The sequence below is a fragment of the Phycodurus eques genome, chromosome 2, assembly GCF_024500275.1.
Source record: "Phycodurus eques isolate BA_2022a chromosome 2, UOR_Pequ_1.1, whole genome shotgun sequence".
In the NCBI taxonomy this organism is placed as follows: Eukaryota; Metazoa; Chordata; class Actinopteri; order Syngnathiformes; family Syngnathidae; genus Phycodurus; species Phycodurus eques.
The window spans coordinates 5,604,085-5,615,811 of NC_084526.1; the positions used below are offsets into that span (position 1 = coordinate 5,604,085).

The following is an 11,727-nucleotide window of genomic DNA, read 5'->3' on the forward strand; positions in this document are numbered from 1 at the left end:
AAAGACGCTAAATACGAAATAATCACTAAAATTTATATCATGAATATACGGCGCCAGTAGAACTTGGCTCATTTGGACAAACAACCATTCACACCTAATGGCAATTGAGAAACACTAAACAGTTGGTCATGCGCATTACAAAGTTTAGAGAAGGTCAAATTAAGTTCACCTGTTAAGGTTACAATCCGCCTTAGGTTCATGTGGAAATTTCACCCAAAAGTCCAATTTCCCAAACTTTTTGTCAGGAGTGAATCTATCTCATAAATTAAAATCCAGCCCCACAAATCAATACTCTCTCTCCCCTTGAAAACATTCCATTTTCTGTTTTCTCCTAAACTGCCTTTTCCCAGCAACTTTAACTTAATATGCCTTACTTGATTTGAATGCAGGAATAAACATAAATGACAACTCCTATAACCAATTTAAGCTCACCTCGTCGATGGGTGGATGTAGAATACATAGCGAACAGACTAAGTGTAAACGAACGGGGTAGAATAGTAGGCTCGAGACTGACAAGTTTGCCATTGTTACGGTTTACGTTTTTTTTTTTTTCTTTAGCGCCGAAAGCAGGTAGTTAATAGGTTTGTTTATGCAGCAGCCCTTGTGTGTACATCCGACCATGGCGGCCTCAAAGACACGATAAATATGGTGGGCTACATGTGAAATGCCGAGTTTAACGTATAGTTCTATAGCTCGACGAAGTCTGTGCTTTCCCCGCTAATCATTTGGGTCCGGACGGATGAGAAGGACTGAGTATACATTGGAACTACTTTGTGTCGGATAGCCGTGCTGCGCCTTTCTCTCCCACTCGCCCGTGCTAGTCCGCCATCTTGAATTTTAATGTTAATTTCTTTTTTAAAAAAAATGTTTCTTGTAATATTTACGGTGCTGTTTCAGATTTAGATGACTTTTAAGCAGGGTTGCTTTATTGGACGATTATTTGACCAGGTCACCCGGTGAGTAAAATGCAATTTATTCTGTTTCCTATTTCTTCACTAGGGGGCATTTAACGATACTATCGCGTGAAGATTCTTAATACCTATCACAATTGAAGTGATTTCTAACATCAGAACTGACCAACGAATAAACTATTTGCGCAGTGGCCTTAGATTTTATGTGGCAGGATTTAAACCCGAAAATGAGCTGTTTGCTCTCATATCAAACAAGGAAAGCTAATGGTAGTGTATTTAGCAACTGCTCACTGCCGCCGTTCAGTGACTTGTAGGTGGGTATTTTTCTCGTTTAATTTGACGTGTGTCGCTAACGATCGTCGCCTTTCCTCGGGCATTCTTGTTCACGCTCTTAAAATATATGGCTGTAATCCGATAATGGTAATTGCAGTGTGTTTTACCGACCGATTGTTGTTGACAGTGTTAGCTCACTAAGCTAAGTGAGCACCCTGATGAAGTTTGCTAGCTATTTCAAGTGTTCCCTAACAAATAGCTCGCTTAAAACATGTAATATGTGTAAGTTGAGTCGTCAAAGGACATGTGTACGCTGAAATGTTGTACTTTCATGTGTTAGGTGACGTGTATGCATTATGTGGATTTTTTTAGTTCGTGATGCGTTAACTGTATGTATTTGATTCCTGTCAAATCAATACCAATATCCAACTCAAGCATCACAATCTCAGAATTCTTCGGTTTCATGTCCGTGTTACCTGCTAACATTGAGCGATTATGAGGCATTAAGTCAGTCTTGTGTTTATTTCATTTTGCCATGACATTCTGCCGGCATCTGCTGTAAAGCTAACCAGCGCGGCCGAGCCTATCAGGCGTCGTCTTAGTGGCTAGCTTCTTGCTAACCAAGTAAATGTGCGCAGCGGCACTTGTTAGCAAACAATGCAAGCTAATAGCCGAGAAACAAATGTGGTGGCCTTCCGGGTTTCCACCTCAATCAACATTGTGCATGCAAAATCAACGGTGTTGTTTTGATCTATATATGCCAAATGTTAAAAAAAATAAACAACCTCTTTCTCACGCCACTATGCGGCGATTTTATGCTGATTAACATTTTGCATATATATCGTCAGATACGTTACTGTTGGACAGACAGTAAAGCCGTGCATTATTTTGGGTTACCACAGACAGTAAAGACGTGCATTATTTTGGGTTACCACTAAACGGCGCTACAGTCCCATCCATGTCACTAGAATCGCGGGCGTGCTGGAGCCTATCCCAGCGATCTTCGGGCGAGAGGCAGTTCCATTTTAAAGTGAATTTCTACGGCTCTGTTCGATCCAATATGGCTCTAACACGCCAAGATACTGCGGAAATTGACACAAGCTTATCTTATCTTATCTTATCACGCTATCTCAGCTACCATTGTCCGTTAAGTTCAGAGGCTCCAAGCAGTTGTTTGACTTGGATGTCATTATCAGAAGATTTTGTTTAGAAGATGACTGAGTGGCTCTGACATTAGCAAGTGCTACCTGTATGTATCTTTGTTCAGTGATCACAAGTCTTGTGATCACTGTGATCACTTTGTTGTGAACTGACAAAATGTCCTCTAACACAATTGAATAAATAGATGCATTAAAAAAAAAAAAAAAAGTGTCCGGTTCATAACTATCTTGAACTTGACAACACCATTCTGTCCTTTCCTTTCATATTTTAATTGTTAAGGTTTTGTACATTTGAGTTATTATCTCTGTGTATCCAGAATTCATTTTCAAGACCCCAGTCTTCCCCACTCGAGAGTGTTTCTTCATCTCGGAGACTAAATGCAACTGGACCAGGGGGCTTGTGGGCATGAAGTGGCTGGGCGAATCCAAGAACATGGTATTAAATGGCAGACGACATGGAAACAAGTTGACCAGCGAGCAACCTGTGATTCAGAGCCAGTCTCGGTCTCAGCATTCACAGCGGACCTCCCTGCGCCACAACAAAACCCACCCCAGAAACCGAAGATGTAGCCGTAGTGAGTTGCATGCGTTTTAGTTACGAGAGTATGGTTTGGTACCAGTTTCACATTCTGAGACTTGTTTGTTTTGGTAGGGTTTCATGCAACCAGCCTGGAGGCAGAGAGGCGATATGTACCCTCCTCAGGAATGACTGCTAAGGAGCTCTGTGAGAATGATGACCTGACCACAAGTCTCATATTAGATCCTTACCTGGGCTTTCAGACTCACAAAATGAACACCAGGTAAGCTGTTTACTCTGGAGAAACTGAAGGTGTATTTTTTTTGCCATAGGAATGCAGTTTGCATCTATGTTATTATTTTATTTTGTGTCGTTCATGTGGCCCTTCAGGTTTCGGCCAGTCAAGGGAAGACAGGAGGAACTGAAGGAAATCATTGAACGCTTCAAAAAACACGATAACTTGGAAAAAGCATTCAGAGCGTTGATATCAGGGGACTGGTCCCGGAATCTTTTTCTTCACAAGACAAAATCTCAAGAAAAGCTATTTAAACAACATGTAAAATGTTTTCTTTTGCTCCACAATCTACTTTTAGTATCACAATCACTCAACTCACTTGATGATTAACTGTAAGGTCTTCCACAGGTTTTTGTGTATTTGCGGGTGTTTGCCACTGACAGCGGGTTCGAGATTCTTCCATGTAATCGCTATTCTTCTGAGCAAAATGGAGCTAAAATTGTGGCAACGAAAGAATGGTAAGTTAATGCCACTTTATTATTAAATTCTCTCAATGCACATTTAATGACCTAACCTTGTGCTGTGAAGTTTGTAACACACTTTTGTACCTGATGTTTTACAGGAAAAGAAACGATAAGATCGAATACTTGGTGGGATGTATTGCTGAGCTGTCGGAGAGTGAAGAAAACATGTTACTGCGGCATGGAGAGAATGACTTCAGTGTCATGTATTCTACTCGCAAGAACTGTGCACAGCTCTGGCTGGGGCCGGCTGCTTTTATTAATCATGGTATTAGTCCTTTATCACTACCTATTGCGTTTTATGAATTTTGTAAAAAAAAAAAAAAAAGATATTCCTGCATTTTTCCAAATGACAGCCTTTTAATTTGAGCACAAATCAATCACCAAACAAGTAACTCCACCCCACCCCCCTCAGGAAAATAGCAGATTGTATTGCCTCCTTTCACAGAAGCAATTGTTCACAAATTGAGGGGAAAAAAGCACTTCGAAGGTCGATGCCAACTCAGTTACGAACAAAAGTAACAGCACTTGTAAATGGTCTTACATGAGTCAAAGTGTGTAGTTTTACTGACTGCCACTCAGATGTTTACTTAACCCTTTTCATCCTACATTTAGTGGAGGTTTTCTGCCAGTCAGCATTCCAGTCACCTGTCTTATGCTCTTAGGAGCTATGTGCCTTTAGAGGAGTTCAGTCCAATTTTCCACGGTTTTTCCACGGTTCTAGACTTTCCTTTGCATTTTATTTTATTATGATTTAAAGTCCACTACGAGAATTGAGTCAAAATGTGTGAATGGTACAGTTATATTACAATCAATGGAAATATATTAAACATGTTTATATAATAAAAGCGTCACAATAAACGCCTTAGACTTAGTGGATGCTTGGTGCCCTCTCCAGCTGGTAGAGTAAATAAATGCCTTGTATGCTATATACGGAAATGCAATAAGTTATAGTTATCTGGCAAATGTTTTCCTATTTGTTCAGCTCCACTTGCCTGTATTCTTCAGATGATTAATTTGTGAATTGTCTGCTTTTTCAGATTGTCGTCCAAACTGCAAGGTGACTAACCTTTCAGTACTTACTAGTAGTTTTGATATTTTTTAATTAAAAAAAAAAAAAAATCTCAACAAAGTTAGTAAGGACACACAAATCTCTACATTCACAACCTTTATTTTTATTTTTTTTGTTAGTTTGTGTCAACAGGGCGGGACACTGCCTGTGTGAAGGTGCTGAGGGATATTGAACCAGGCGAGGAAATCTCTTGTTACTATGGAGATGGATTTTTTGGGGAAAACAATGAATTTTGTGAATGCTACACCTGTGAACGGTAAATTAAAAAAAAACATTTACGACACAGCATCATCACATGTAATGTTAGTTATGTTGGTTTATCTATTCTTAGTGGCACTAATTGAGTCAGTCATGTAATGGTTATTTTGCAGGTATCATTTAAAAAGAAACACAATTTCTCAGTAATACAGCTCACATAACATTGCATTTAGATTTAAAGCTTTATAATTATGCTCAAACTCCATTTATGCGATAGAAATATGATTAATACATATGGCGTATACACAGATAATAACTAACATTTCAATGGTTACTTGAGGTTAGTCCTTGCATTGTTTCAAATTCACATTATTTCATTTAAACCTGTCTTTGTTGCCGTGCAGACGTGGCACTGGTGCTTTCAAATCCAAAGCTGGACTCCCTGTCGAAGTTCCGGTGATCAACAGCAAATACGGGTTGCGGGAGACAGACAAACGTCTGAACCGTCTGAAGAAGTTAGGAGAAGGAAACCGGAGTTTGGACTCTCACTCTGTCGGCTCCCACACCGATGACATAGACTCTCAGGAATCGTCAAAAACACATCAATGTAAGAGTTCATGCAGTTTCTTTACCCCACTGAGACTGCAAAGCAATTTTCACGTGGCTGTACAATTTGATGAAACGTATTCATATGTATTCAAATAGAAATGAGGTAATCTCCATATAGAAGGTGGACAATAATTTTAATTTGTTCCATGATGTGCTGATATGTGTCATTTTGTCTTTATATAGCTGCCAGAAAAAGATCATCTGGCCTCAAGTATAAAAACAGGACTCAAACAAGACAGACTTTGTCAAGAGCCCTCACTACCTCATGTTCGAAACAAGGACGTGTAAACAATAATAGGGTACCAAAGAGACTAAAATCCCAATCAAAGCCTTCACTAAGTAAAGTCCAGTTGCGGAGTCGCAGAAGGGGTTCGGAGCCCAAAGCGTTGGCCAAAGGTGAGAGTTGCCAGCTGGGTCTCAGGGACTCGAAAGTGTCGCTGTATAAAGGTGTCTCCGTAAAGAAGGAGAAGAATGGACAGGACCTGGTCCAACAGACCCTTGGCCAGCGGGGATGCTTAACACGTCATGCTGCAAAAGAAAATGTTAATCTAGCAGTTGTGCAACACAGTAAGGGTTGCCTGTCTTCAACATACAGAACTCGCAGGTCCACGAGGACACTAGTCAAAGCCCAAGAAACAGGTGGTGTCAAGCTGGATCCCAGTGCTATGCACAACTTGAGCCCAGTCTCTGGTGCAATGGTCATTAAATCAGAGCCATCAGACATGGAGGAGTATCTCCACCATGGGATAGGTCTGGAGCAGCCAGAATTAGATCCCAGCTATGCCCAAAGGGGCTCATGCTCAAGACTGAAACGGCCGTCACGGATTGGGACAGAGCGAACAATTAAATGTGAGGACTCGTATGGTGAGCCGTTTATGCCAATGGCATCTGGTCATACAGCCAACTACTCAGACTGCGGGAAGGTTCTGTTGAGTTTCTCTGACCGGCATAGGGACTACAATGGGGTTGCCAATGGCAGAAAATCCCTCCGCAGGGACAAGGGTAAGAGTAGCTGTCGCTCACAAGACAAGGGGAAGAAAAAGCGGCGGATCACTCGTTATGATGCACAGTTGATCCTGGAGAACACGACAGGTCTCCCCAAACTGACGCTCCGCCGACGGAGAGACAGTAGTAGCAGCAAGACCAATGATCCTAACGATGTCATTGGTTCTTCAAGTCTTTCTGCCTCGTCAGTGAACTCTGCTTCTTCCAGCAAGATTAGCATCAAGTTCAGTAAGGACCATGACAAGGACAAAGGCAGCTCGTACATCGCAAAACTTAATAACGGTTTTGCCCCTGTGGTCCACAGTAACTCGACAAAGCTAAAGATACAGCTGAAAAGAGAGGATGACGCACGGAGAATATCCCAGATGAAGGCGGACCAGGTGTCCTTTAATGGTGACATGGGTCAGAGTTTTGAGGCTAGAAGTGGTGGACATCGGACCCAAAAGATTATAGCAGACCCATCATCTGAAGATGAAAATGATGCGGATGGTGATGACGCTGATGATGATGATGATGATGATGATGATGATGATGATGACTACTTTGACAATGAGTTTGAAGACGATTTCATTCCACTTCCTCCGGCAAAACGTCTGCGACTCATTGTGGGTAAAGACTCCATTGACATTGATATCTCCTCCAGGAGGAGAGAAGATCAGTCTCTAAGGCTAAATGCATAGCTTGTGGAGCTCATCACTCATGTCCCTGTAAATAATTAAAACAAGCTAATCAACTCTTGCGTTGATGTAAAATAAGTACAGTAATTTAAAAACAAAAATCTAAAAAAAAAAAAGTTAAATCTGGGCCAATATTCATAAAGATTCAAAAGTGTTCTCACAGAGCTCCTAAATTTCCATAAGTCAAGTTGATATGAAAACTTAGATTTGCAAGAAAGCATTCATCTTGTTGTTTTAAATGCTGATTGGTGGTATCCCCCCCACCCCACACACACACACACACACACACACCAAAACACCCGACAAAGCATTCATAAACACTCTAGATAAAGTGCTTGCAGTGCTTGAAAAAATGTTCAGGCCACCTATTGCAATTGACGAGACCACCCAGCATCATGGAGTGCTTTAACGCAAACTCTCAATATGATTGAGCTCTTCAACTTGTGAAGATGCAATAATTCGGACATGAGAAGCCTGTTAGATCCATATATAAGACTCAGAACAAATTTCACCGACTCAGAGGACATATGATTCTTTATGAGTATGGGCCCAGAACATTACTTAGAAGGGGGCTGTTAACCTAAAACAAATCTCAATTCCATTCATCACGAAGTATCTGATGTGATTGTATTTATTTTTTTCTCCCCTCACTGCTGGTTTACACCAATATGAAACTGTCTTACCATATGTAGACAATTTTAGAATCAATTATCATAGCCACGCATGTGAAATTAAGCTTGATTTGAGTCAACACAAGGACAATTTATTTTGCAGTTGTGACGGTTCATTTGGAATCCCCTTTTTGAGGCATAAAATGGCTTTGTATGGAAGGCACTCCAAACATCAAACAATCTCCCTTTTCACCCCCTCAATTTGTTTTGTATTCGGTTTGAGCAATTCTGTGTTACCCTCACTGGTTTACCGGCAGCAGATGTTATTTTCTTTAAAGACAAAAGTTGCACTCGACCTTGGCAATTTAGGATGCAGGATGATCATCTATTACAAAAGTCTTTGCAGAACCAAATTGAGAGAATTGTTTTATGTTCAACTAATCCTTTCAGTGAATGCACTTGTTATATTCATAATGGACATTGATATTGTAGAAAGTGTACAGTACAGTGACTATCAACTCTGTCTTATAGGCAGGTTTTTATTGAGCTTTGTTTTTTCCTCATAGTTTGTATTTTTTTTGTATGTGAGAAGCCATGCTGAATGTTCAGTGTGGTGCCACTTTGTCCAGAAGCATTATATTAGTAAGTCACTTCATTTGGATTAATGTGCCATGTTTTAATTACTGCAGTCTCAACCTTGGACTTTTTTTGCATTTTTGATCAACATTTTTTAAATGTAAACAGAGTTCAAAGAAATAAAAGCACATGGTTTTATTATACAGTACATGACTGTATTTAAATGGCCTGATGTTTTTTTTTTTTTTTTTTTTTTTTTTAGTTTTGGAGTCACTCTGTGATAAAAACATGGCATTTTGAATTAAATCATATTGTTCAAGCATCAAGCTACCTATACTTTAAAAGCTCAATTTCTAAAAGTAATGTACAGAAAGACTGGCTTATGTTGCTTAATCGCTATTTTCTGCACACCCTCAATTTTATTTTTCCTCCAGCAATTTTGCAAGTACGAAATGTGATGTTCATAAATGCAGGTTGAGGGAGAAACCTTATGATCTCAAACATACTTGGCTTGGAATCATTTGTTCTCTGTGGTGCTACTAGTTTCATTGCATTCTCTTGTCCAATGGTGTGTTGTATGTGGCAGCATAATGTCAGACTTTAATTCAGTCCAAATACTTATCCCTTTTACATTTTGTCATTCATAGATTTTTGTTTTAAAGTATATTCAGCCCAACATCAACCGGTGCCTTAAGAGATTTGACCAAATTTATAGAAGAAATCATTGAAAAATGACTGGCTTCCCCCTTGAAATAGCTGCATTTAACACTGTCAGTCTTTCTGTCTATTATTTTTCTCCTCTGGAAGTTAACAACAACCCAGTAGATTGAGGGATCAACTTAAATAGATTTTTACCTACTTTTCATGTTATGTACTGTTAATATCACCAGCAGCTAATAACAGTTCTAAAATGGGCTTTGTCTCTCTTTTCCTTTTGTCAGATTGTCTACATCTTACTACACTGTAAACTGTTCCAGATGTACCGTTTGTGTGCCGTTTGTCCAATAGACAGCTGTCAACTTTTCCTATTGATTCAAAAAGGAAAAAAATGTAAATAATTTACAGACATTTAGCGTGTTGCGTTGTTAGTGGGAAACCTGTAAAAAGAATTAAAACTGGGCAGTGCATATATTGTCCAATATGTAAATCACGTGAACACTCCTTGTACTTATTTAACAATTTTGAATACTGTACTTGAAAACTATATAAAGTTGCTTTGTGACTAATTTACGGAGTCTCTTTTGAGTTGAGAACTGCTGCATAAGAGGAGTCACAATTTATATTTAAGAACGTATTTTAGAATAAGGGGATAGTTTTGCATTCACTTCACCCTCATTGTCACAATTTTATCTTCCCCCAAAACATTTGTTTTATGTGGACAAAGACTTTATACAAGGTGATGGGAATGTGTTTTGTGGGTATTTTTTTCCAAAGGTCATTGATGTTGGACCTGAGAGAGGTCTTGGTGGGTCACCATCTCAGTTAATAGTTCAGCCCAAAGATGTTTGATGGGCTCGAAGTCAGCGTTCTGTGCCGGTTCTTCACCAAACGCAACAACAGAGCATGCCTTTCTGGACATAGATCCCCCACCCCCCCCCAGCCCCCACTGGGATACACTCGTGCTGGAACAGAAAGAGCCTTCCCCAAACTGTTCCCTCAAAGTAGGAAGCAGCGCATATAATTAATCGTTAAAAGTTCTCTCTAAGCTAAAGAAGTAAGATTTAGGGGTCTACTCTGACTCCTGATAGATGATGAAGTGTGTCTGTATACCTCTATGAGTCATACCAGAATTGGAGGACAGGCACCAGAATCGTTTGAAAAAAATGACCATTAATTTTAAAATGTGTTGTTTCCAAGAAAGGCAGGTAATAAAAGATCATATAATTTGATGTGTCCAGCTCAAGTTGAACATTCTTTAGATACGCAACTTTTTTTTTTTTATTTGAACCCAAGTCCCCGAACTCTGAGGCAGATGTGCTAACCAGTCGCTGCTGGCCCAAAATACCACACTAAACAAAAAAATACAATATAAACAAATACACCCACTAACAACTTCAATCCGAACTACAGAGTGGGAGAGAGAAAAAGAAATCTGAAATCATTTTATAATAAAGATTTTTTTTAATAAGTAATAAAATAATGTAAAGTGACTGCATTAAATTATGTTCAAAAATGTTGAAAATTTGTTTTTTTTAGGTATTTTTAAAGATATGGAGGAAAGACAGATTAATATTAGACTGGGTGAGAAGGTGCCTGAGGAATGTAGGAAAGGTTTGCTGGTTCCCATTTTTAAGAACAAGGTTGATGTGCAGAGCTGTGGGAACTATAGAGGAATAAAGTTGATGAAACACACAACGAAGTTATGGAAAAGTATAGTGGAGACTATACTGAGGACAGAAGTGAGTATTTGCGAGTAACAGTATGGTTTCATGCCTAGAAAGAGTACTACAGATGTATCATTTGCCTTTTGAGGGTGTTGATGGAGAAGTACAGAGAAGGTCAGAAGGAGCTACATTGTGTCTTTGTAGATCTAGAGAAAGCCTATGACAAAGTACCCAGAGAGGAACTGTGGTACTGCATGCGGAAGTCTGGAGTGGCAGAAAAGTGTGTTAGAATAATACAGGACATATATGAGGGCAGCAGAACAGTGGTGAGGTGTTCTGTAGGTGTGACAGAAGAATTTAAGGTGGACGTGGGACTGCATCAGGGATCAGCCCTGAGCCCCTTCCTGTTTGCAGTGGTGATTGATAGGCTGACATGAGGTTAGATTGGAATCCCCGTGGACCATAATGTTCGCAGGTGACATTGTGATCTGCAGTGAGAGCAGGGAGCAGCTGGAGGAACAGTTAGAAAGATGGCGGCATGCCCTGGAAAGCAGAGGAATGAAGATTCGCCGAAGTAAGACAATATATGTGCATGAATGAGAGGGGTGCAGGGAGAAGAGATAGCAAGGGTGGAGGACTTTAAATATTTGGGGTCAACAGTGCAGAGCAATGGTGAGTGTAGTAAGAAAGTGAAGAAACAGATCCAAGCAGTTTGGAACGGGTGGAGGAAGGTTTCAGGTGTGTTATGTGACAGAAGAGTCTCTGCTAGGATGAAGGGCAAAGTTTATAAAACAGTGGTGAGACCAGCCATGATGTACGGATTAGAGACAGTGGCACTGAAGAGACAACAGGAAGCAGAGCTGGAGGTGGCGGAAATGAAGCTGTTGAGGTTCGCTCTTGGAGTGACCAGGTTGGATAAAATTAGAAATGAGCTCATCAGGGGGACAGCCGAGGTTTGATGTTTTGGAGACAAAGTTAGAGAGAGTAGACTTCGATAGGTTGGACACATCCAGAGGACAAATAGTGTGTATATTGGTA

General features: G+C 40.1%; 2 protein-coding genes across 4 annotated transcripts in view; one reads left to right on the forward strand and one right to left on the reverse strand.

The window, feature by feature from the left end:
* Positions 1-554, reverse strand: part of pole3 (polymerase (DNA directed), epsilon 3 (p17 subunit)) — a 19,371-nt gene extending 18,817 nt beyond the window's left edge. The window contains exon 1 of the mRNA XM_061664848.1: positions 433-554. Within this exon, the coding sequence (XP_061520832.1) occupies positions 433-525 (93 nt within the window). The 5' untranslated portion in view covers positions 526-554. The remainder of the gene's footprint in view (positions 1-432) is intronic.
* kmt5b (lysine methyltransferase 5B) lies at positions 553-9,573 on the forward strand. 3 transcript variants are annotated; one of them, XM_061664837.1, is made up of 10 exons: positions 553-648; positions 2,662-2,919; positions 2,997-3,144; positions 3,252-3,417; positions 3,505-3,614; positions 3,719-3,885; positions 4,658-4,677; positions 4,809-4,945; positions 5,292-5,494; positions 5,680-9,573. In XM_061664837.1, exons 2-10 carry the CDS (start codon positions 2,751-2,753, stop codon positions 7,179-7,181), a joined length of 2,622 nt encoding a protein of 873 aa, XP_061520821.1. In that variant the 5' UTR covers positions 553-648; positions 2,662-2,750; the 3' UTR covers positions 7,182-9,573. The 3 variants fall into 3 exon arrangements, with proteins under 3 accessions (XP_061520821.1, XP_061520807.1, XP_061520814.1); XM_061664823.1 differs by lacking the exon at positions 553-648 and adding an exon at positions 659-956; XM_061664830.1 differs by lacking the exon at positions 553-648 and adding an exon at positions 969-1,225.
* Positions 9,574-11,727: the final 2,154 nt, after the last annotated feature.

What these genes read in the sequence shown, in the direction of transcription:
- kmt5b (XM_061664837.1), top strand. Translation starts at nt 2,751, where the DNA reads ATGAAGTGGCTGGGCGAATCCAAGAACATGGTATTAAATGGCAGACGA. An exon ending in GGCTGCTTTTATTAATCATG is followed by an intron (nt 3,886 to 4,657) that starts GTATTAGTCCTT and finishes CTGCTTTTTCAG; the next exon opens with ATTGTCGTCCAAACTGCAAG. An exon ending in GAATGCTACACCTGTGAACG is followed by an intron (nt 4,946 to 5,291) that starts GTAAATTAAAAA and finishes GTTGCCGTGCAG; the next exon opens with ACGTGGCACTGGTGCTTTCA.